The 25842-nt window shown below is 55.1% G+C and overlaps 3 protein-coding genes across 3 annotated transcripts; 2 read left to right on the forward strand and 1 right to left on the reverse strand.

Annotated features, from left to right (window-relative positions):
* Window positions 1–19870: 19870 nt before the first annotated feature.
* IUM83_04413 (uncharacterized protein) lies at window positions 19871–20128 on the reverse strand (the record flags this gene model as incomplete). Its single annotated transcript, XM_067928492.1, has 1 exon — window positions 19871–20128. One exon carries the CDS (start codon window positions 20126–20128, stop codon window positions 19871–19873), a length of 258 nt encoding a protein of 85 aa, XP_067792632.1.
* A 603-nt stretch (window positions 20129–20731) lies between these two features.
* On the forward strand, window positions 20732–21941 carry IUM83_04414 (putative cyclin-C; the record flags this gene model as incomplete). The annotated part of the gene is made up of 6 exons (XM_067928493.1): window positions 20732–20834; window positions 20934–21018; window positions 21097–21221; window positions 21299–21425; window positions 21499–21546; window positions 21638–21941. The coding sequence occupies 6 exons, from the start codon at window positions 20732–20734 to the stop codon at window positions 21939–21941; spliced, it is 792 nt and encodes a 263-aa protein (XP_067792631.1).
* Window positions 21942–24325: 2384 nt separating this feature from the next.
* Window positions 24326–25474, forward strand: IUM83_04415 (phox-domain containing; the record flags this gene model as incomplete). The annotated part of the gene is made up of 1 exon (XM_067928494.1): window positions 24326–25474. One exon carries the CDS (start codon window positions 24326–24328, stop codon window positions 25472–25474), a length of 1149 nt encoding a protein of 382 aa, XP_067792843.1.
* Between the last annotated feature and the right edge of the window lie 368 nt (window positions 25475–25842).

A 25842-nucleotide genomic window follows, 5' to 3' on the forward strand; every position in this document is an offset into this window, starting at 1 on the left:
CTTCATGTTGCTGCTGAGGAGGCGAATGTGCCGTGCGCTGTGCCCGAGGGCTTTCAGTGCACGAAGTGCTTTCCAGGCGCGGTCCGCTTGAGCGACCGCGACCTGAACGGGTACACGTCGTTTCGTGTGCCCGAGAGTCTCAAAGAGCTCCGTGCTAAGTTCTTAGCACGTGAGGGTTCGGGCGCTAGCGATGATCGCAGCGCTCGTGTTACTTCCGCTGCGCCAGCGCGTACTGCTCTTCGTACGCCCTCACCATTTCCGGAACGTCCTCCAGCAAGACGTTCCGCGGCTCCCATGTATCTCGATGGGGAGGAAATCCTCTCCAGCATGAATACGAAAACGAGCCCCTTGAGGGTTCGTTTTCGGGATATTATGGTCAACAATCCGCTCAACAATCCAGCGGGTTGAGCCGTGGGCGTCACGGATCGGCGGTGGCGGGGTGGAACACGCCCGGGTATGATCAGCCCCGGGCTGATCAGTATGCGCCTCTCCACGACCGGGTGACCGTCGTGGAGCGTCTGCAGGGTGCTGAGTTCGCCGCCCTAAAACAGGAGCTGGCGAACCAGAAGGCCCAAGTCGCGGCGGTCTCGCAGACCGCCTCGAATATCCAGGTCGAACTGGGGACCCAGATGAAGGGGTTGCTCCAGCGCGTCCGCGCGCTGGAGGAGAGGTTGCTCGTCGCCGAGGCCAAGTCCTCCGCTTCTGCCTCGGCTCCTGCCGAGGCTTCGGGTCAGCCGAGCTAGATGGCTCGTGCTGCCGGTATGGCTTCAGCCGTCCGACGTAAAAGGTCGGATGGAGGCGCATGCTAGACGGTATGTCTAGCGTGTATGCGTTGCCGTGCCGTGCCAACACAGTGAACGGCCCGATGAAGCGCGGAGCAAGCTTGCTTGCTCCGAAATCCGAAACTGCATGTCTAGGCAGGTTTTGTGTAGCTAACAAAACCAATGAACCAACTTTAAATTCATTTGTGTTGCCTCTGCCCGCATTGTCTGCGTTCAGCTTCTGTTGATCAACAGAAGCTGCTATTGTGTCTTGGACAAACCGAATCACGGCTTGTCTTTTGGTGATGAAACTGATTGCATCCGAGCTGAAGTCATTCAGCTCGCTCTCCGCTAGAGGCCCGGCCTCTGCGTGGTTCTTTGCGGTGTCTGCGCCCTGCGCAGACCCGTGTCTTTGTCCTTGTTGTTAGGGAGTCTGCGCCCTGCGCAGACTCATGCGGTTTGTCCATTGTTGCAGCTGACACTGTGCAAGTGTCAGCGGCTTTCTGCGGCTGCTGTATTGCAGTCGTAGATCCTCCCCACTTAAAGTGGGAGCCATCGATCCGAGTAAACTCGGTAGACGTGGATGCCGCATGGCATTCACGTAGAACGGTGTATGCCCGGTCGAAGCATGCACTGAGTTATTGATGGCAAACTCTGCCATCGATAAGCACTCGCTCCAGTATTGGAACGAGTGAGCGTAGCTCTTCAACATACCGACGAGCACGCGATTCACGCGCTCGGTTTGACCGTCCGTCTGCGGATGATCCGCGGTCGACATGGAAAGCTGGCTCCCAAGAAGTGTAAACACTTCTTGCCACAAGTGCGCTGTGAAGCGTGGGTCTCTGTCCGACACGATGTCGGACGGCATGCCATGGTGTTTGAACACCATGTCGACGAACAGACGGGCCGTCTGCTTCGCGGTCACCTCTGCTTGGCACCGCAGCAAGATGTACCATCTTGCTGAAACGGTCTACAAAGACCACAACACCGGTGTTCCCTCCGCTGTCCGGGGAAGACCAAAGATGAAGTCCAAAGACATGGACTTCCAGCACTCGACGGAGTCGGTAGTGATTGCAGTGGAGCCTGCGCGAATGGCGCAGGCTTTACGCGTTGGCATACCTCGCAAGCACGGATGTACTTGCGCACCCACTTATACTGGTGGTGCCAGTAGAAGTCGCGCGTGAGAAGGACGTAAGTCTTCACGTCCGAGATGTCCCGCAGTCGGGGCATCATGATACTCGTACATGATCCTGAGTCGCAGGTCATGGTCATTTGGCACGACAACGCGATCCGCGTTGTCGTCGACTGCGTTGTAAAGTAGCAGTCCTTCGTGCACACGAAAGCGGTGTGCACGCGCTCGAAGGTGCTTGGGCAGCTTCTGACGGGATTTGTCAGAAGGCGCTGTGCCATAGGCCAGCAGAGCTTCGCGTCCGCGTCGTGCGCGTACGCGGCCTTCACATCATCCAACAGAGATGATGTGGGTTTGCTCGATCGCATGGCGTCAATGGCATTGACGTCAACAGCTTCTGCATAGTCCGGCCGACGTGATAACGCGTCGGCCACCACATTCAATCTTCCGGGTTTGTATTCGACCCGGAAGTTATACTCCGCAAAGAATGAGAGCCATCTCGCCATTCTTTGTGAAATGTGTGGCGACTTCACTGCGGTGCGCAGTGAAGCATGGTCGGTGTAGACCACAAATGGTCTACTCCCAAGCAAGTACACTCGGAACTTTGCGAGTGCATACTTCATGGCAAGGAGTTCCTTGTCATGCACCGGATAGTTGCGCTCAGCTGGCTTCAGCTGACGCGATTGGTAGTAGACGACACGATCACGGCCCTCGTGATCGTGCTGCATCAACGCGCATCCGATCGCGAAATCGGATGCGTCACACACTACGTGAAATGGGCGATCTTGGTCAGCCACTGCCAAGATCGGCGCCTCAGTCAAGCCCCGCTTGACTGCATCGAATGCCTTTTGGCAATCGGGTGTCCAATTCCACACAGCTTCTTTCTTAAGAAGCTGTGACAGCGGGCGGATCTTGCCCGCATAATCCTCCACGTACTTGCACAAGTACGTGGCCAAGCCAAGGAACTGCCTCAGTTCCTTGACACTTGAAGGCGTTGGCCATTCGTTAATCACTCTGACCTTTTCTGGGTCAGGGCGAACACCATTTTTTCCTACGAGACACCCGAGGACGGGTATCTCGCTCGCCCCGAAGATACACTTCTTCAGGTTCGCGTAGAGCTTATGCTTTCGCATAAGCTCAAGTAGCTCCGGAGATGCACCCTGTGCATCTCAATGTCGGTCTTCCGTCCACAGCCCGGCTGTGGATGAATACATCATCGAAGTAGCTCGGTGCGAAGTCGCGCACCGAGCGCAACAAATGCGTCACGCACCTGTTGAAAGTCGCAGGGGCATTCTTGAGCCCCTGTGGCATTACTAGCCATTCCCAGAGCATGCCGCTTGGCGTGCTCACGGCCGTGAGGGGATATCGCTCTCACGCATTAGGATTTGGTAAAATCCATCTCGCAAGTCGAGAGCACTGTAAACGGTGCTCCCGGCCATCGAATCGATGATAACATCTTTTCGCGGTATCGGCGTCTGCGCCGGTACCGTCGCATCGTTCAGCTTGTTATAGGCATGAACGATGCGCCATCCGCCCTGTGGCTTTTGACACAGAACGTCGGAGCACTGTGCGGGGACTTTGATTCCCGCACTTGTCCTACTTTACGACGACTTTCAAAGAAGTCGTCGATCGCTTTTCACTTGCTCTCGCGGCAGTGGCCACTGCCGCGTGACACAGTACTTCGTGCCCGGCACGAGATCAATCTCGTGCTGAATGCCCTTATCCTGCGGAAGTTCCGCAGGAATGTCTTCCGGGAGTACGTCTTTGTACTCCCTCAACAATTCGTAATAGGGACTACTCGACTTTAACGAGTCCCAACCTTGATCCTCGAAGCGCTCTCGCTTCGTCTTCGCACTGAGAGTGTCTTCACTCTCAGTGGTACTCCCCATGAAGAGCTGCCTCAGCTCTTCGCTCTCGCTCTCCGTTCTTTCGCTGTCCGAAGAACGCAGACTCTGCTCGATGCGTCCATCGTGCAAGTCGCGCGTGAAGCGCTTCCAGCTCATGGCTGGAAGCGAAGTCAACTCCGACGCCGTCGTCGGAGGACTAGCGAGTTTCATCTCGCGATACTGGAATCCAGTATCGGTGCGCGTCAAGACGCTTAGCGTCTCGACGTCCGGCGTCACCGCCCCAGTCTGCCCAGCAGACTGTTCTTGTTGCGTCTCGGTCCCGGACCGAGACTTGCGCAGCGTTTTCCGCTTGCGCCGTCTTCTTGTTGTGCGGAGCTCGGCTCCGCACAGTTGTTCTTCTGGTCCAGGCCCGGTCGTGGACAGTTGTTCGCCGGCGGACCCTGTCCGCGGGCGCGCGGTATCAAGCCCGGCTTGACCGCATGGCGCTTCGTCGTGCAGCCCGGCTGCACGACAGCATGCAAATTGCGTCAGTGCGGTACGTTTGCAACCGTCCGCATTGTTTGCAGCGTCAACTCCCGGAGTTGACACGCCTTCGTCACCTCGACTGTAGTGGGTCTAACTTGACTCACTACTTTTGCTTACACGTTGCGCAACGTGTATGAGGAAGCGTAAGTACTTAGTAATTACTTAGGTTAATTATATTTGAATACACAAATATAAGTTAAGTAACAAAAGGATTCCAAGTGACTTAGATTAGGTAAAATGAGAACTGTATTGTTTGTAAATTGATCTTCCTCTAAAATCTGCTAAAAACTGTTTATCATCTATGAAAGGGTTGGCAGCGGCTGGCTGTCAGAGCCCCGCTAATATGCATGTCTCTGATTGGTAGAAAGATGCTGCTTTCTACCAATAGGATCTTTGGGTATGTGTGGACCACTCACTGTGGTGGTCCACTTCAATGTATCCATCGGTGTGTCTTACACCAATGTGAGGAAGTATCCAAAACGTTTAACAGATAACCTATCTGTTAAATTCACAAGTGGCTTGCAGCCACTTGTACGTGTAACCCGTTACACCATCCCCCCCATAAGGTTAGACGCGCGGGGTCCCCGCACGTCAATCTTTGGAATTGACCATTCGTCAATTCTCCGCGTTTGGAGAAGAAATCCGCGCTCATTCAACGATGAGCGCGCCTCGAAGAAGTCCGCTAAGTCGATGGGAGTCATCTCTCCATCGACGACTACTCGAACGCCAGAAGGCGAAGTACGGTGACGTCGTCGACTTCGACGACGACGATGAAGACATGGAGGGCGAGGAGGACTCGCCCTCAAAGCGTAAAGACTCAGTGTCGAGCGAATCACTCGACCCTCATGCCAAGAACGTTCGTCCGCGTGAAGGGGACGAATCGGACGCTTCGAGTTCGAAGCTTTCGCGTACTGAGAGCGAGACCCCACTCGCTTCCGCTGGGGCTCTCAGTACTCCGCGCGCTGTTGCTGCAGCGCGTGATGTCAAAGCTCAAGGCTCTCCGCGCGCTGCCCCTGCAGCGCGCGATCCGTGGATGCCGTCCGCATCCGAGATTGCGGACCGGTTTGGGAACTCGGTACCTCCGAATGAGGTACCGCTGTACGTATGCAGCGCCATCAAAGATGACGCTGTAGCTGCCGAGCTGCACTTTGATGCGGAAACCGCATCAAAGGCGCGATACTACATCGGACTCTTTCATGAGCTCCGATGGTTTCAAAGCAAGAAGACATGTTCTCGCAGCAAAGTGCCCGAATGGCAGGCACTTTGTCAAAGTTGGAACGCCTTTGTTGAAAACTTCAACAAGAGGTCGAGTGCTTACCGTGATCGGATTAAGCAAGCGCGTGATCGCTTCGAGACGTACTCGAAGCGTGGAAAGCTGGAGCAACTTCATGTTGCTGCTGAGGAGCAAATGTGCCGGGCGCTGTGCCCGAGGGCTTTCAGTGCACGAAGTGCTTTCAGGCGCGGTCCGCTTGAGCGACCGCGACCTGAACGGGTACACGTCGTTCCGTGTGCCCGAAAGTCTCAAAGAGCTCCGTGCTAAGTTCTTAGCACGTGAGGGTTCGGGCGCTAGCGATGATCGCAGCGCTCGTGTTACTTCCGCTGCGCCAGCGCGTACTGCTCTTCGTACGCCCTCACCATTTCCGGAACGTCCTCCAGCAAGACGTTCCGCGGCTCTATGTATCTCGATGGGGAGGAAATCCTCTCCAACGAATACGAAAACGAGCCCCTTGAGGGTTCGTTTTCGGGATATTATGGTCAACAATCCGCTCAACAATCCAGCGGGTTGGGCCGTGGGCGTCACGGATCGGCGGTGGCGGGGGTGGGAACACGCCCCGGGTATGATCAGCCCCGGGCTGATCAGTATGCGCCTCTCCACGACCGGGTGACCGTCGTGGAGCGTCTGCAGGGTGCTGAGTTCGCCGCCCTAAAACAGGAGCTGGCGAACCAGAAGGCCCAAGTCGCGGCGGTCTCGCAGACCGCCTCGAATATCCAGGTCGAACTGGGGACCCAGATGAAGGGGTTGCTCCAGCGCGTCCGCGCGCTGGAGGAGAGGTTGCTCGTCGCCGAGGCCAAGTCCTCCGCTTCTGCCTCGGCTCCTGCCGAGGCTTCGGGTCAGCCGAGCTAGATGGCTCGTGCTGCCGGTATGGCTTCAGCCGTCCGACGTAAAAGGTCGGATGGAGGCGCATGCTAGACGGTATGTCTAGCGTGTATGCGTTGCCGTGCCGTGCCAACACAGTGAACGGCCCGATGAAGCGCGGAGCAAGCTTGCTTGCTCCGAAATCCGAAACTGCATGTCTAGGCAGGTTTTGTGTAGCTAACAAAACTAATGAACCAACTTTAAATTCATTTGTGTTGCCTCTGCCCGCATTGTCTGCGTTCAGCTTCTGTTGATCAACAGAAGCTGCTATTGTGTCTTGGACAAACCGAATCACGGCTTGTCTTTTGGTGATGAAACTGATTGCATCCGAGCTGAAGTCATTCAGCTCGCTCTCTACTAGTGGCCCGGCCTCTGCGTGGTTCTTTGCGGTGTCTGCGCCCTGCGCAGTCCCGTGGTCTTGTCCTTGTTGTTGGGGAGTCTGCGCCCTGCGCAGACTCATGTGGTTTGTCCATTGTTGCAGCTGACACTGTGCAAGTGTCAGCGGTTTTCTGCGGCTGCTGTATCGCAGTCGTAGATCCTCCCCCACTTAAATTGGGAGCCATCACTCCGAGTAAACTCGGTAGACGTGGATGCCGCATGGCATTCACGTAGAACGGTGTATGCCCGGTCGAGGCATGCACTGAGTTATTGATGGCAAACTCTGCCATCGATAAGCACTCGCTCCAGTATTGGAACGAGTGAGCGTAGCTCTTCAACATATCGACGAGCACGCGATTCACGCGCTCGGTTTGACCGTCCGTCTGCGGATGATCCGCAGTCGACATGGAAAGCTGGCTCCCAAGAAGTGTAAACACTTCTTGCCACAGGTGCGCTGTGAAGCGCGGGTCTCTGTCCGACACGATGTCGGACGGCATGCCATGGTGTTTGAACACCATGTCGACGAGCAGACGGGCCGTCTGCTTCGCGGTCACCTCTGCTGGCACCGCAGCAAGATGTACCATCTTGCTGAAACGGTCGACGAAGACCACAACACCGGTATTCCCTCCGCTGTCCGGGGGAAGACCAAAGATGAAGTCCAAAGACATGGACTTCCAGCACTCCGACGGAGTCGGTAGTGATTGCAGTGGAGCCTGCGCGAATGGCGCAGGCTTTACGCGTTGGCATACCTCGCAAGCACGGATGTACTTGCGCACCCACTATACTGGTGGTGCCAGTAGAAGTCGCGCGTGAGAAGGACGTAAGTCTTCTCACGTCCGAGATGTCCCGCAGTCGGGGCATCATGATACTCGTACATGATCCTGAGTCGCAGGTCATGGTCATTTGGCACGACAACGCGATCCGCGTTGTCGTCGACTGCGTTGTAGAGTAGCAGTCCTTCGTGCACACGAAAGCGGTGTGCACGCGCTCGAAGGTGCTTGGGCAGCTTCTGACGGGACTTGTCAGAAGGCGCTGTGCCATAGGCCAGCAAGAGCTTCGCGTCCGCGTCGTGCGCGTACGCGGCCTTCACATCATCCAACAGAGATGATGTGGGTTTGCTCGATCGTATGGCGTCAATTGCATTGACGTCAACAGCTTCTGCATAGTCCGGCCGACGTGATAACGCGTCGGCCACCACGTTCAATCTTCCGGGTTTGTATTCGACCCGGAAGTTATACTCCGCAAAGAATGAGAGCCATCTCGCCATTCTTTGTGAAATGTGGCGACTTCACTGCGGTGCGCAGTGAAGCATGGTCGGTGTAGACCACAAATGGTCTACTCCCAAGCAAGTACACTCGGAACTTTGCGAGTGCATACTTCATGGCAAGGAGTTCCTTGTCATGCACCGGATAGTTGCGCTCAGCTGGCTTCAGCTGACGCGATTGGTAGTAGACGACACGATCACGGCCCTCGTGATCGTGCTGCATTAACGCGCATCCGATCGCGAAATCGGATGCGTCACACACTACGTGAAATGGGCGATCTTGGTCAGCCACTGCCAAGATCGGCGCCTCAATCAAGCCCCGCTTGACTGCATCGAATACCTTTTGGCAATCGGGTGTCCACTTCCACACAGCTTCTTTCTTAAGAAGCTGTGACAGCGGGCGGATCTTGCCCGCATAGTCCTCCACGTACTTGCACAAGTACGTGGCCAAGGAACTGCCTCAGTTCCTTGACACTTGAAGGCGTTGGCCATTCGTTGATCACTCTGACCTTTTCCGGGTCAGGGCGAACACCATTCTTCCCTACGAGACACCCGAGGACGGGTATCTCGCTCGCCCCGAAGATACACTTCTTCAGGTTCGCGTAGAGCTTATGTGTTCTCATAAGCTCAAGTAGTTTCCGGAGATGCACCCTGTGCATCTCTACGTCGGTCTTTCCGTCCACAGCTTGGCTGTGGATGAATACATCATCGAAGTAGCTCGGTGCGAAGTCGCGCACCGAGCGCAACAAGTGCGTCACGCACCTGTTGAAAGTCGCAGGGGCATTCTTGAGCCCCTGTGGCATTACTAGCCATTCCCAGAGCATGCCGCTTGGCGTGCTCACTGCCGTGAGAGGGATATCGCACTCCCGCATTAGGATTTGATAAAATCCATATCGCAAGTCGAGAGCACTGTAAACGGTGCTCCCGGCCATCGAATCGATGATAACATCTTTTCGTGGTATCGGCGTCTGCGCCGGTACCGTCGCATCGTTCAGCTTGTTGTAGGCATGAACGATGCGCCATCCGCCCTGTGGCTTCTTGACACAGAACGTCGGAGCACTGTGCGGGGACTTTGATTCCCGCACTTGTCCTGCTTTACGACGACTTTCAAAGAAGTCGTCGATCGCTTTCACTTGCTCTCGCGGCAGTGGCCACTGCCGCGTGACACAGTACTTCGTGCCCGGCACGAGATCAATCTCGTGCTGAATACCCTTATCCTGCGGAAGCTCCGCAGGAATCTCTTCCGGGAGTACGTCTTTGTACTCCCTCAACAATTCGTAATAGGGACTCGACTTCAGCGAGTCCCAACCTTATTCCTCGAAGCGCTCTCGCTTCGTCTTCGCACTGAGAGTGTCTTCACTCTCAGTGGTACTTCCATGAAGAGCTGCCTCAGCTCTTCGCTCTCGCTCGGCTTTCTTTCGCTGTCCGAGAAAGAACGCAGACTTGCTCGATGCGTCCATCGTGCAAGTCGCGCGTGAAAGCACTTCCAGCTCATGGCTGGAAGCGAAGTCAACTCCGACGCCGTCGTCGGAGGACTAGCGAGTTCCATGTCGCGATACTGGAATCCAGTATCGGTGCGCGTCAAGACGCTTAGCGTCTCGACGTCCGGCGTCACCGCCCCAGTCTGCCCAGCAGACTGTTCTTGTTGCGTCTCGGTCCCGGACCGAGACTTGCGCAGCGTTTTCCGCTTGCGCCGTCTTCTTGTTGTGCGGAGCCCGGCTCCGCACAGTTGTTCTTCTTGTCCAGGCCCGGCCGTGGACAGTCGTTCGCCGGCGGACCCTGTCCGCGGGCGCGCGGTATCAAGCCCGGCTTGACCGCATTTTCCTTCGTGCAGCCCGGCTGCACGGTAATGTGTCCCTTCGCCGGCTGACCCTGTCTGCGGGCGCGCGATATCAAGCCCGGCTTGATCGCATGGCGCTTCGTCGTGCAGCCCGGCTGCACGACAGCATGCAAATTGCGTCAGTGCGGTACGTTTGCAACCGTCCGCACTGTTTGCAGCGTCAACTCCCGGAGTTGACACGCCTTCGTCACCTCGACGCCATTCATTGGCGGAGCCCCTCATGACCGAGGGTGCGTCGGCTCCCGGAGCCGACGCGTCGTTGTCGACCTGACCGCTTCGGGTCAGGGACTGTCCCTTACACGCTTGAACGTGGGTGTTGGTTCCCGGAACCAACACATCTTTTTCTTCCGACGTCGGCAGCATTGCCGACGTGGGTCTCACTTGTGCGCGCCCTCGCGCACTTCTTGGGCACTCCGGGACAGCAGCATAAAGCGCTGTCTCGACTGGTGAGCCGCGCGCACCTGCTGGTGCGCGCGCTGCGGTAACAGGGCCATCGCTCTCTGTTCCGCTGTCGCGACCGAAGCGCACGAGCGTGCGCTTCTTCCAGTCTATCACCGGATCATGCCGTGCAAGCCACGGCATGCCCATTACCACGTCGAACTTATCGTCCAGGTCCAGGACGATAAAAGGATCGACAAACACTCGTTGTTTGTACGAAGAAGCGCACGTTCACGACGCGCGCGCTTCTCGGTCTTCACGATGGCACCTGTTGCTAGTCGCACTTCCAGAAGACTTTTAGGTACATTTACCTCCTCGAAGTCAAGTCTCGGCAGGCTTCGTAGTCGAACAAAGTTGTTCGACGCGCCTGAATCTACCAAAGCCCGAAGAGAGTCACTCGCTCTCTTCGAGTAAACCTTCAAGATGACTAGGTTTGGCCTGTCATCTTGTTTCTTGCAGTGAGAGCTGGTCTCACTGGGGGCTGCAGTCCTCAGTGTCGCGTACCCGATGTCGGCACGCGCGACTGCATTACCAGTAGGGCGCCCCGCGCCTACTGGATGTTCGCGTTTTTTGTTGGTCCGCGGCGATGCCTAGCATCGCCACGACGGCCACCTCCACGGGGCATGGGAGCTGTACACTTCCGTGCAAAGTGACCGATCCTTCCGCAACGGAAGCATCGCACGTTACCTCCCTGCTGCTGGTAACCAGCAGTTGTTGCGCTCGAGAGGTCCATTGGTTCCGGACCTCCCGTCCTCGCTACCGGGCGTGGTTGCGGCCTCGGCACGTTCACATGCAGTTTAGCCTGCCGCAGGCTAAACTCTTCTTGCATGGCAAGAGTGATCGCAGCTTCGAGAGTACTCGGGTACTCTCGGAAGAGATAGGTCTTCACAGGCCCATCTCTAAGTCCTTTCATGAACGTGACGACCTTGGTCGCCTCGTCAATCGGGAGTTAGTCACGATATTTGATACCAAATATCGTGCGCGCTGCGCGTAAGCATGGACATCATGCTTACCCTGCTGAAGGTCGAGGAACTCCGCCCTCGACCGGAACTCGTTTGCGGCGGCTCAAACGCTTGTTTGAGCTCCTCCTTGAATACTTCGTACGTGCTGAAGCACGTAGGATCGGAGAGTCGGCGTCCATACGCCCAACTCCTTGCGCGTCCGCCAAGGCAGGACATGGCGAACGCGACCTTCGACAGCGGGTCGACGATGCGTCGAGCCGCTATGGCTGTGTCGAGTTCGACAAGCCATCGGAGGAGAGGCTCGCCCTCTCTTCCCACGTAATTGCTTATGCTCAACTTTAATGGTTGAGCACGCGGTGTCGTCCCTGACGACGCCGTCACTGAGGAAGCAGCGTCACGCTGCTCCTTCATGATGAACCCCAGAGCAACACCATGTTGCTCCGTCGGCGATAGCGTACGCAGCATTGTAGCTATCGCCGCTTCTCCAATGACTGTTGACAGTCGTTGGAGGGCCTCCCACTCTGGGTCAGACAGGTGGGGGCAGTCAGCGCGTGCAACATGCGTTGCAGGCGTGTTGGAGCTCTCCATGGGCACCTCCGTGCTCATGTGGTTCTCGGCTCCGCGTTCGTACACCGCGTACGAACGTCAAGCAGTCGGTCGTTGGACGGACTACAAGTGCTACCAGGTGTAGTGGGTCTAACTTGACTCACTACTTTAGCTTACACGTTGCGCAACGTGTATGAGGAAGCGTAAGTACTTAGTAATTACTTAGGTTAATTATATTTGAATACACAAATATAAGTTAAGTAACAAAAGGATTCCAAGTGACTTAGATTAGGTAAAATGAGAACTGTATTGTTTGTAAATTGATCTTCCTCTAAAATCTGCTAAAAACTGTTTATCATCTATGAAAGGGTTGGCAGCGGCTGGCTGTCAGAGCCCCGCTAATATGCATGTCTCTGATTGGTAGAAAGATGCTGCTTTCTACCAATAGGATCTTTTGGGTATGTGTGGACCACTCACTGTGGTGGTCCACTTCAATGTATCCATCGGTGTGTCTTACACCAATGTGAGGAAGTATCCAAAACGTTTAACAGATAACCTATCTGTTAAATTCACAAGTGGCTTGCAGCCACTTGTACGTGTAACCCCGTTACATCGACGCCATTCATTGGCGGAGCCCCTCATGACCGAGGGTGCGTCGGCTCCCGGAGCCGACGCGTCGTTGTCGACCTGACCTCTTCGGGTCAGGGACTGTCCCTTACACGCTTGAACGTGGGTGTTGGTTCCCGGAACCAACACATCTTTTTCTTCTGACGTCGGCAGTATTGCCGACGTGGGTCTCACTTGTGCGCGCCCTCGCGCACTTCTTGGGCACTCCGGGACAGCAGCATTAAGCGCTGTCTCGACTGGTGAGCCGCGCGCACCTGTTGGTGCGTGCGCTGCGGTAACAGGGCCATCGCTCTCTGTTCCGCTGTCGCGGCCGAAGCGCACGAGCGTGCGCTTCTTCCAGTCTATCACCGGATCATGCCGTGCAAGCCACGGCATGCCCATTACTGCGTCGAACTTATCGTCCAGGTCCAGGACGATAAAGTGTTCGACAAACACTCGTTGTTTGTACGAGAAGCGCACGTTCACGACGCGCTTCTCGGTCTTTACGATGGCACCTGTTGCCAGTCGTACCTCCAGAAGACTTCGAGGGGTATCTACCTCCTCGAAAGTCAAGTCTCGGCAGGCTTCGTAGTCGAACAAAGTTGTTCGACGCGCCTGAATCTACCAAAGCTCGAAGAGAGTCACTCGCTCTCTTCGAGTAAACCTTCAAGATGACTAGGTTCGGCCTGTCATCTTGTTTCTTGCAGTGAGAGCTGGTCTCACTGGGGGCTGCAGTCCTCAGTGTCGCGTACCCGATGTCGGCACGCGCGACTGCATTACCAGTAGGGCGCCCCGCGCCTACTGGATGTTCGCGTTTTTTGTTGGTCCGCGGCGATGCCTAGCATCGCCACGACGGCCACCTCCACGGGGCATGGGAGCTGTACACTTCCGTGCAAAGTGACCGATCCTTCCGCAACGGAAGCATCGCACGTTACCTCCCTGCTGCTGGTAACCAGCAGTTGTTGCGTTCGAGAGGTCCATTGGTTCCGGACCTCCCGTCCTCGCTACCGGGCGCGGTTGCGGCCTCGGTACGTTCACATGCAGTTTAGCCTGCCGCAGGCTAAACTCTTCTTGCATGGCAAGAGTAATCGCAGCTTCGAGAGTACTCGGGTACTCTCGGAAGAGATAGGTCTTCACAGGCCCATCTCTAAGTCCTTTCATGAATGTGACGACCTTGGTCGCCTCGTCAATCGGGTTAGTCACGATATTTGATACCAAATATCGTGCGCGCTGCGCGTAAGCATGGACGTCATGCTTACCCTGCTGAAGGTCGAGGAACTCCGCCCTCGACCGGAACTCGTTTTGCGGCGGCTCAAACGCTTGTTTGAGCTCCTCTTTGAATATCTCGTACGTGCTGAAGCACGTAGGATCGGAGAGTCGGCGTCCATACGCCCAACTCCTTGCGCGTCCGCCAAGACAGGACATGGCGAACGCGACCTTCGACAGCGGGTCGACGATGCGTCGAGCCGCTATGGCTGTGTCGAGCTCGACAAGCCATCGGAGGAGAGGCTCGCCCTCTCTTCCCACGTAATTGCTTACGCTCAACTTTAATGGTTGAGCACGCGGTGTCGTCCCTGACGACGCCGTCATTGAGGAAGCAGCATCACGCTGCTCCTTCATGATGAACCCCAGAGCAACACCATGTTGCTCCGTCGGTGTAGTGGGTCTAACTTGACTCACTACTTTAGCTTACACGTTGCGCAACGTGTATGAGGAAGCGTAAGTACTTAGTAATTACTTAGGTTAATTATATTTGAATACACAAATACAAGTTAAGTAAGATAGGACTCCTAGTGACTTAGATTAGGTAAAATGAGAACTGTATTGTTTGTAAATTGATCTTCCTCTAAAATCTGCTAAAAACTGTTTATCATCTATGAAAAGGTTGGCAGCGGCTGGCTGTCAGAGCCCCGCTAATATGCATGTCTCTGATTGGTAGAAAGATGCTGCTTTCTACCAATAGGATCTTTGGGTATGTGTGGACCACTAATTGTGGTGGCCCACTTCAATGTATCCATTGGTGTGTCTTACACCAATGTGAGGAAGTATCCAAAACCTTTAACAGATAACCTATCTGTTAAATTCACAAGTGGCTTGCAGCCACTTGTACGTGTAACCCCGTTACACCATCCCCCCCTTAAGGTTAGACACGCGGGGTCTCCGCACGTCAATCTTCGGAATTGACCATTCGTCAATTCTCCGCGTTTGCGTGTAACCCCGTTACACCCGAAGCCTCGGCACGAGTCGAGGCAGAAGCGGAAGCCTTGGCCTCGGCGACGAGCAGCCTCTCCTCCAGCGCGCGGACGCGCTGGAGCAACCCCTTCATCTGGGTCCCCAGCTCGACCTGGATATTCGAGGCGGTCTGCGAGACCGCCGCGACCTGGGCCTTCTGGTTCGCCAGCTCCTGTTTCAGGGCGGCGAACTCAGCGCCCTGAAGACGCTCCACGGCGGTCACCCGGTCGTGGAGAGGCGCATACTGATCAGCCCGGGGTTGATCATACCCGGGGCGTGTTCCCACCCCCGCCACCGCCGATCCGTGACGCCCGCGGCTCAACCCGCTGGATTGTTGAGCGGATTGTTGACCATAGTATCCCGAAAACGAACCCTCAAGGGGCTCGTTTTCGTATTCGTTGGAGAGGATTTCCTCCCCATCGAGATACATGGGAGCCGCGGAACGTCTTGCTGGAGGACGTTCCGGAAATGGTGAGGGCGTACGAGGAGCAGTACGCGCTGGCGCAGCGGAAGTAACACGAGCCCTGCGATCATCGCCAGCGCCCGAACCCTCACGTGCTAAGAACTTAGCACGGAGCTCTTTGAGACTTTCGGGCACACGGAACGACGTGTACCCGTTCAGGTCGCGGTCGCTCAAGCGGACCGCGCCTGGGAAGCACTTCGTGCACTGAAAGCCCTCGGGCACAGCGCACGGCACATTTGCCTCCTCAGCAGCAACATGAAGTTGCTCCAGCTTTCCACGCTTCGAGTACGTCTCGAAGCGATCACGCGCTTGCTTAATCCGATCACGGTAAGCACTCGGCCTCTTGTTGAAGTTTTCAACAAAGGCGTTCCAACTTTGACAAAGTGCCTGCCATTCGGGCACTTTGCTGCGAGAACATGTCTTCTTGCTTTGAAACCATCGGAGCTCATGAAAGAGTCCGATGTAGTAATCGCGCCTTTGATGCGGAAACGCATCAAAGTGCAGCTCGGCAGCTACAGCGTCATCTTTGATGGCGCTGCATACGTACAGCGGCACCTCATTCGGAGGTACCGAGTTCCCATACCGGTCCGTGATCTCGGACGCGGACGGCATCCATGGATCGCGCGCTGCAGGCGCAGCGCGCGGAGAGCCTTGAGCTTAGACATCACGCGCTGCAGCAACAGCGCGCGGAGTACTGAGAGCCCCAGCGGAAGCGAGTGGGGTCTCGCTCTCAGTACGCGAAAGCTTCGAACTCGAAGCGTCCGATTCGTCCCCTTCACGCGGACGAACGTTCTTGGCATGAGGGTCGAGTGATTCGCTCGACACTGAGTCCTTGCGCTTTGAGGACGAGTCTTCCTCGCCCTCCATGTCTTCATCGTCGTCGTCGAAGTCGACGACGTCGCCATACTTCGCCTTCTGGCGTTCGAAGTAGTCGTCGATGGAGAGATGACTCCCCACCGACTTTGCGGTCTTCTTCGGAGGCGCGCTCATCGTTGAATGAGCGCAGATTCCTTCTCCAAACGCGGAGAATTGACGAATGGTCAATTCCGAAGATTGACGTGCGGAGACCCCGCGCGTCTAACCTTAAGGGGGGGATGGTGTAGCGGGATTACACGTACAAGTGGCTACAAGCCACTTGTGAATTTAACAGATAGGATATCTGTTAAAGGTTTTGGATACTTCCTCACCTTGGTGTAAGACACACCAAAGGATACATTGAAGTGGGCCACCACAATTAGTGGTCCACACATACCCAAAGATCCTATTGGTAGAAAGCAGCATCTTTCTACCAATTAGAGACGTGCATATTAGCGGGGCTCTGACAGCCAGCCGCTGCCAACCTTTTCATAGATGATAAACAGTTTTTAGCAGATTTTAGAGGAAGATCAATTACAAACAATACAGTTCTCATTTTACCTAATCTAAGTCACTAGGAGTCCTATCTTACTTAACTTGTATTTGTGTATTCAAATATAATTAACCTAAGTAATTACTAAGTACTTACGCTTCCTCATACACGTTGCGCAACGTGTAAGCTAAAGTAGTGAGTCAAGTTAGACCCACTACAAAACGACTCACCCATAGATAGAAAATCCCAATGTAGGACTCCGTTCCGCTCGTTACACTGGATCGTTTCACCCCATGGCCGGTGGATCGTTCGCGGACCTTTCACATGTGGACAGAGTAGACAGCTTGACACAAATGCGTGCACCACACTCCGGATGTTGGGGATGTGGAAGATGCGGCGTAGGTGATTTACCATTGCCGTTTCTCCTCGGTGGCCTTGGGCCCCACAGTGTGCAATGACACACATGCGTTGAGTCAACTCTGAGCTCGCTCGCGGTATCCGCACCCGCTGGTAAACCCGTAGGACGCCATCGCTGTCTCTGACGGACCCTACAGGAGCCTGCTTCTGCGGCTGTGCAGTTCGAATCTCGTCCAGTGAGGGCCAGACGAATCCTTCGTCGACTAGAGGCCGGAGGGCCTGCCTTGAGTGTGTTCGAGGGGCTGCTTGCTGCTTCTTGGTTCGCTTCTTAGTAAATCGCTTCAACTTGACCTTCATTGTTGGCTGCCCAGCCCACCTGGACAGAATGTCTGCCCACACATTCGCTACACCGTCGACATGTTCTATAATATAACGGTATGGCATAAGCTTCAACGCCCACCGCAGTAATTTGCCTCTAATGTGCTTCTTAATGCTCACGTGCGGAGCGAACACATGAATAAGGTTGCGGTGGTCGCAGAATAGGCGAAATTGCTGAGGTCGCATCAGTAGGTAGTCTAGTTTTTCACAGGCCACTACAATAGGATATGCCTCCATTTCAATCACCGTCCAATTCAACTGAGAACCTTTAAAAGTGCCGCTGAGGCACGTGAGCAACTTGTGCTGCTGTGCGGTGACAGGTATTTTAGCGTCGTAGTCCGACACTTGAGTCACAATCACTGACCAGCCATTATCAGACGCATCAGAGCACACAACTCTGGTGGCCGAGTCGTCTGGGAGTGCTAGAGTAGCCGACGTAGCCAATAGGTCCTTCACCTTGTCAAAAGTAACCCGCTCTGCATCGGTCAATGTGACCGAGATGCCAGCAGTGACGCGCTTTGTGCGCTTTCCACTCTTGAGAGCGGTATCAAGTCGCTGTTGCAATGGCTCTACAGCACGAGCATAGTCAACAATAGATTCCCGCATCGTGTTAGCAGCACACAGGAACTGGCCCGCTGTGGTCGAGTAAGGCATCGACCGTAGCACGTCAACGCGAGAGGGGTCGTGCGAAACACCATCACTGTTGATGATGCGCCCGCACCATTTGACAGACTGCTGGTAGATACTGCTTTTCTTCGCGATCAGTTTGAGCACATACATAGCCACCAAGTCGAAGAATTTCGCCAACTTGGCTACATAGGTGTCGATGTCATCGGAAAATAGGAGTAGATCATCAATCCAAATGACTATGTAGTTATTCAACAGCGAATCGAAGCATCGCTCCATCGTCTGCTGAAAATGCACGGCGGCATCACAGCATCCCTGAGGAACTCGACGCGGAGTGTAAATTTTGGTGTCCGTAATGTAGGACATTAACTCCTGGCTAAGTTCGTCTAGCGTTAGTTGCCAAAACCCTTTTAGTAGGTCGAACAAGCCAAAATGTTTCTTGCCTCGAGTATGTTCGAGCAATGTAGCCATAAGTGGCATCGTGCTGATGAGTGCCTCGATGAGGTCATTCACGACTCTGTAGTCGCATGTCTGGCGGTATTCATCGCTATTTTCATCGGGCTTACGCACCGGCAGCACTGGGCTGGCTCAGCGGCTGCTTGGGTTTTCATATACCCAGCCGAGCTCTACGAGCCTGTCGTTGAACTCGCGTAGAAACACGCGCACCGCGGAAGGGTACTGTCGCGGTTTACTTGTGACGGCGCCCGCACCATCTTTGAGTCGAATTTTCAGTGGGTCCACCTTTGCAAGTGGGTCGTTGCCCAACTCGAGCCTCCAGATGTCATGCTTCAGCACTATGGCACGGAGCTGCGGCTCCAACCTGCGTGGAAAGCCGTGATCCAGTGCCATGGTCACGAGCCGCTCGAGAGCCCCGCGGAGGTCGTTGTCGGCGCCCGAGGAGGGCAGGCTTGGCAGATCATCCTCTATCTCAAGTTCTTCATCCTCTTTGTCCTCCCCACGCACCGCCAACTGCTCCAGTTGCCGATCAATATCGATCCCGAGCGACTTTAGTACATCTTGCCCTAAAATAAATTCAGGTTTGTCGTCGTCGATAATAAGGCACTCTACTGGCTCATGGAGCGAGACAGGCCCGGCTGCCGCATCAAGCAGTACACGCAGGCGGACAGAGGTCATGCAGGTAACTTCATGGTCCCCCACGGTTACGTTCACTACTGGGGTATCAAGAGACCGTACAGTCACTGATGGGTCCAATTGTTGTAGTTGCTCGACATGCTGTCGTCTGACAGCAGTCCGATCCTCGCCGGTGTCAGCCCAGAATGGCACAGAAAGTACTCCATTTAGTAGGATCGACTTCTCTTCGGAGGGCAAACATTCACGCAGACGCTTGAGTCTGGCAACGGTTCGCTTATTTCCGTCGCTAGCTCGCTGAGCGCGAAGCTAGCGGCGTATTTCAGCTTTCTGATCATCGGATGCCTTCGGGCATTCCGATAGCCAATGTATATCGCTGCAGTGGGGGCATGGAGTGGGCGGCACCTTTGGCCGATCTGCAGCTGTTTTCGTAGGCGGCCGTGGGCTCGCGCTACGTGGTTCGCTGGTGAACCTTGGTTTCTTAACTGGTTGCTTGCTAGGGCCCCATTGGGTTGGACGCTCAGCGATACCATCGCCCCTATCGCGCTTTATGCGCTTCTGGCTCTGGTATGCACGCTCCTGGTCCAGTACCTTCTCTAGCACCAGGTCATGCAGCAGCACTTCGTCTTCCTTCGATTTGCGCGCTAAACGAGTCGCACGCTGCACTTCATCGAGTAAAGCCTTGGGCTCTAACGACGCGATCAAAATACGGCAAAGTTGTTGCCTGCCATCATAACCGGTGTAATATTGATTCCAACCGTGTTCATCGATGATGTCATGACACCGTTTGAAATATTGTATCACTCTTTCGCTCACGTCAGTTTCAGACATGTCCATGCGCAATTGTTCACGCATTTCCGCGTCGATGTCCGGGGCAAGGTAATTTTTCTCACTGGCGATAATTCTGTCAACATCAGCCGTGATATGGGTATCGGTGACGTCGTCAACGAAGGAGGCACCACATGCGCAGTAGCCCCTCGTCGAACGTGTTCTTGACCGGCGCGATGAGATCGCCCGTGCTTTCCTTGGCGCGGCTCCGGATCGTCTCTTCGTACTCTCGGCGCTCCCTACGCGACTTCACCAAGGCCGCATGGGAGGTGCTCGCGAGCCGAGGTGGTAGGATAGGCGTGAAAATCGAGGCGCCAGCACGGTCTTGTTCGTCAGCACTTGTGGTCGAATTCGTCGACCTGGTCTTGGCCATCTTCGTGGTTCGAGCAGAAAACTGCTGAAGAATTCTCTGTAGTGTCTGCAGGGAAATCGAAGACACGCTGGGGGAGTCGGCGAAACTCCCGGAAGTTTAGCCGTAGTGTATTGCCAAAGGTAAATAGCAAAGTGAATAAGACACGAGGTACTCCTAGTGCTGCGTCTCCTGCTAACCAGTGAAGCCGCAGCTACTGTAATTTAGGTTGTCGTTAGCTAGTCATCACGTTTGCCGTTATTGACTGCAACCAGTTGGTGTTGAAGCTGCTAGCTTGGACAAGCTGGAGATTTCCTCCACTACAAGTTGAACTCAGCCAGTTGTATCTAGTGACAGATAGTGAGTAGGTAAACACCCCGATCCTGACATCCGTTGCGATTGGTGTAAAACCTTGCAGTTTCAACCAGTTAGCGTCCACCTGCGCTGCAATACACAATTTCCATACTCCGAGACCACCACGAGCAACACAAGGGCCACCATGGGCATGAACTTCTGGCACTCGACGCACTAGTACGTGGGTCTTTGCGCGTGCAAGGCGCTGTCGACTTGTCAGAACTGACGTCCGTGTGTCTTGCTACGCCGTGTCCGCCTTGAGGTCTGTACTGGATGAAGGACGTGACCAAGTCCGACCTGCGCAAGAGGAACCCGCTGGACCGCAAGCACCTGACGGACGACGAGATCGACAGCATCCACCTGGCCAACATCTCGCGTGGGTAGTAAGCTGAGGGGAATCCGTAGAATGGACGGCGTCGAGGTGTGGATGCTACGTGTGGAGCAGTGCTGACAGCGTTTATGGTGTTGAACGCAGTGCTGGAGGAGATCGGGTCGCGCCTGCGTGTCCGCCAGATCATTATTTATACGGCAATCATCTTCTATCGGCGGTTCTACCAGACGTACGTCGGGGGTGTCTTTCTCGAGCCTACGGGGACAAAACTCTCATTGACAATTTGAATTATGTTGCTGCATTGCAGGCAAAGCTTCGTGAACTTTGATCCGCACTTTGTCGTCGGGACGGTGTTCTTCCTTGCTTCCAAGGTGGAAGAGAGTCAGCTATCACTCACTACTGTTGCTTCCATTCTACACCATTACACCACGAGTACGCTTACGTAGCTGCTACAGTAATATTGGCACAAAAGGATTTACTGGTCATTATGCTCGTTGCGAACTTGACAGCTAGTGTCGACGAAGACGAGTCCATGTACACTTTCCAAGACAAGGACATCCTAGAGTGCGAGTTCTACGTGATCGAGGCGCTACAATTCGACTTGATCCTGCATCACCCATTCCCATCGCTTCTTCAGTGCGTTAGCCACAAGCGGCGAGCTTGAACTACATTACTTGTTTCTCGGACTAATTCTTCTTTTGCCGTGTAGATTTTTGGATGAATTTGACATCCATGAAGAGTGTCTTCAACTCGCGTGGTAAGAACTCCGATGCAATACTCTAGTTGTTTGATGCGCACTTTGCTAAGCTAACTCCGACGTATTATATCTGCTTGTGATGGTTCGTTAGGCAACTGGTCCAATACTCGTACCGCACAGACATCGTTCTTCTGTACCCTCCCTTTATGGTGGCGTACGCGGCCGCGTACATTTCATGTCGCGATGCAGGATACGATGCCGCGCAGGTGTTTGCCACTGTGAACATCAAAAAGGACCTGCTGCTGAAAATCGTAGGAGAGTTTCAGGAAGCAGTCGAAGACGAGAAAAGACTGTATGCGGTGCAGGCGACAGCCTTAGAGCGGTTGGAGGAGATCATTCCAGATGCCTCCGCTACCGAGGCTGAAGCGACTCCCAGTGCGTCCGCGGAGAAATGAGATCGTATGGACTCTATGCTACGATGGTAGTGAGGTGGTGTGTTCTAGCTGAACAAATACATCGAGCCAAGTTGAGGCTAATAAATGGGCTCGGCCGGCAAAAGTTCTAAGTGTCTCAGACAAATAACGACCTTCATGTAGCTTCTGCTCTGGCGATACTTCCTCGACTTTTATCGCCCTTAAAAAATCACTGTCAGAGTACTTAGGCACCCTGAGCATTATCCGAGGAAAATAAAATGAAAAAATAGAGAATGCATGGTCATGATCGAGTAAAAAACGAGTGGATTGAACTAAACCTTGACTGTTTTTGGTAGCACGAAACTTTACAAAATAGGTATATTTCTCGATAAGAAAAACGTGCTTCGAAAGTGCAACGATTTGAAATTATCTAACGAATAACCCGGACAGTTCTGGTTCATCGTACGGCCCGCACGAGCCAACACGTCCGTATTATTGACATAAGCTTAGTTCCTTGTGTAGACCCATATGCGTGTCCAGTTTTATCTAGTAATATAGCGTCACTTTCAAGCAGTAATACAGTGCCAGTAGCAAGCAGTGCTCTCTCGGAGTGTGACTGGTAAAAGTGAAGGTGAACTTCCCATTCAGTATTGCAATGTAGTTCTGCTTTACATGCAGCTCCTACTATTAATACTGTACTAGATCCAATCGGGGCATTAGGGCAGTGGAAGCAACAACTAAACTTCCCATTTCCTGTTATTAAAGAAGAGATGAGAGGCACTACATCAAGAATCTATTCTATTGTTGCATGCGGTGCGGCCCGCAAATTAAAATCCAGAGCTGTTCCGGGCGAAGCACGGCTTTGTAAGGTAGTACAATGCAGCAGTTTTCGTTCCTGTGCCTTATACGATCGGGGTCATCGCCGTTCAAAATTATTGACCACCAAAGTCAGTCACCGGATGGCCGACTTAAATTGGCCGTTTGCCTTACAAGTGCAATTCGAGCTGGAGACACGTCATTTCAGCAGTGAAGCCACTGGCACGGCGCTGTAGTACAGAGGTTTCAGGATAGATGTGCATGTACTGGTGGTGGGGAGCACTTTTTGCGGCATAGTCGCTGTGATACGGAACCAGCGGGTCGAAACCGCGCCGATAGGGAAGGAACGCCCACCAAGCGGTTGGTGTTCGAACGCATGGCGCGCCATGAGCAGGGACGCTGTGAGATCCGTGGTGTCGGATCTCAGCCCGAGTCGATCACTTGTAGCCAGCGAGCGGAAACCAGCGTGTTGCCCCGTCGGCCACTTCGCTGACTTGATGTTGAGAATCAAGTTGAACCTCGCTTTCCTTCGCGATGTGCACTACCTCGCGAGGGTGGCCTGCCACGTCCGCTCGCTAGCATTGCGCTGCAATCTGCAGCGGCGACATACAGAAAGTGTCGCGCCCCCATCGGGTGCTCCGAATAGCCGAGTGCATGTACTGCCGTCGAACAGCAGGTAGTGCGGCTTGTCAGCCCCGGTGCTAGCTACATGTACCATACATAGGCTATCCCCGCGCCCTAGCAGCAGTATAAACAGGAGGACCACGGTGATGATGGTGGTGTCGGCGAGGGTGGCGTCCGCGAAAGCGATTTTCCTAGCCCCGTTGCCTGCCAATGTGGCAGGTACTGTAGGAAGCTATGCACCGCGTTGTACACTCGTGAGAGGATGAAGCTCGCACAGATCAGGCCTGCTTTCGTGCCCGTGCCTCGAGGCTTTGCGGCAGACGTGTGGGCCAGAGGCGCCTTCGCAGACAGCGCGGCGCCGAGGCCCGGCCGGGCTCCATCGGCCAGCAATGCCAGCCAAGCAGCAAGCGCACCGGCAGCGGAGGAAAGCGCCACAGCAAGCTCCTTGCAGACGAAGGCCAGCTTACTGGCGAAAGATCTCGCCTAAAAATACAACGAGAACCAAAAGTTCATCCTTTTGAACTTTTTGTGTGTTTTCAGGTTGAACCTGAGGGTGATGGACACGCAGTGTACCCGGGACTGCCGAGTCGCATATCCTACGCCAGAATCTAGTTTATCAGACCTCAGAACAATTAACTTCTTTATAACTTCACTAAAAACCTGTCTAATAAGGTTGTCTGCCGCAAACGTCTTATCCAGGTATAGTGTGTGGGAGGCGATGCCAAAGAAGTTTCTGGCGCGAACCGTCTTTCAGCCAGCACATGGCGCGGCCAGGGGAGTGTAAAGCGGCAGACGGAGGTCATTTCCTATTTGTATCGCCTCCACCGCAGTGGAACGCCTCGCCGTGGAAGTCAAGTCGCCTCGCTCACGCCGCAGCACCGCCAAGTTCAAGTTGCTCCGGGCCAGCCTGCGTCTCTGCCTCCATTTCCCGTTTTCCGGCGTGGTGGAGACGGACACCATAGGCTGGAGCAGCAGCGGCGGCCGCCATGGTCATGCAGAGCGCCCTCGCTGCGACGCCGCCGAGCGTGCTGCACACGTCCATCGCGCACGTGTCCAAGCCCTCGGCCTCCGGCGCGCACACGTACACGCAGTACCTGGTGCGCGTGTCGGACGAGCGCTCTCCGGGGCTCAACTGGACGGTCTACCGGCGCTACTCCGAGTTCCGCAACTTTAAGCTCGCGCTGGAGGGCGCCATCAAGCGCGGCGACATGTGCGCGCACTGCGCCATCATGTCCAAGCGCACGTGCTTCGTGCTGTTCCCGCACCGCCGCCTCTTTGGCAACCTGCGCGAGAAGACGCTCGAGGCGCGCCGCGTCGGGCTCAACGCCTTCCTGGACGCTGTCGCCAAGCACGCGCGCACGTGTCGAGAGAGCATGACGTGCCAGACGCGCCCGCTCATGGACAAGTTCCTCATGGTCAACGACATGCGCTACACGTACCTGAACGTCGACATGAGCGAGGCGGGCGGTGACCGGAGCGGCAGGTCCTCTGTGGACGAGAAGCGCATGCTCCTGGGCAGCGGGCTGGCGCACCGTTCTTCATCAATGGTGAGCCGCGCCGACCGCCTGAGCGGCTACTCGGACTACCGCGACGAGACCGTACGGAGCTGCACGGAGGAGTGGATTAGCGGCAGCAGCGAGCAGCGGGCAACTGATTCAAAGGCAGATCAGCCTCAGGTGGAGGCGCCCGCGGCCAAGACGACGACGGCAAATGACACTAGACAGGTGGAGACGAACAACCAGCAGCCGGAAGCGAACGGCCTCGCGGTCAGCCGCAACACCATGCCGAACCTACTGGCCTACTCGAACGAGCGGCGCTCGCGCACGCACTCGTGGAACGACAACCCGCAGCCAAACGCGGAGCGCTCTGCGTACAAGCAGGCGCCGAGCACGTCCACGTCGCGTCACTCGGACCCTGGGCTTGCTCGCAACGAGCTGCTGAACTTCGCTCGCGGCAGCTTTTCGGGAGGCGGGCGCCCGCACCGCGCCGAGGGCCGCCCGCGCTCGCGCAAAGTGCACTTGTCGTCGGCCGCCAAGCGCGTAAAAAAGCTCGAGGAAGCGGAAGCGCGCTTCTCTGTGCAGCAGCAGACTCGGAAGCCCAAGTGCCTGCCGAGACTCGCGACGATCCCCGAGTAGAGTTGTAATTCTAGCCGCGCTCCGTGCGCTCCGTTAGGCCTCCACCCAGCCAAGCCCGCCGGCATCGAAGGCGGGCAGTGTATCTATCGCAAACATAACTTACAAAACAGAGATCACCGTGACCTTGTACTGCGCATAGCGTGTGCCCTGTCGCCATGAATCGGTGCCAAGTTTCACGGGCTCATCTAGGAGAAACACCAGCGGAACGAGGATGCAATTGGAGCCAGCGGAACTTCCGGCGTTGCGAACACCGAGCGGTGGGTGCTTCGTTGGACTCGGTCGCTCTATCCCATCGGCGTTTCGCTGCACGCACCAAGAAAATGGCGAGGCAGCAGCGCAATCGCATAGCGCACAAAGTCGGCTAGGAT

This window comes from Phytophthora cinnamomi (genome assembly GCF_018691715.1).
Source record: "Phytophthora cinnamomi strain GKB4 chromosome Unknown Contig33, whole genome shotgun sequence".
Lineage (NCBI taxonomy): Eukaryota > Oomycota > Peronosporomycetes > Peronosporales > Peronosporaceae > Phytophthora > Phytophthora cinnamomi.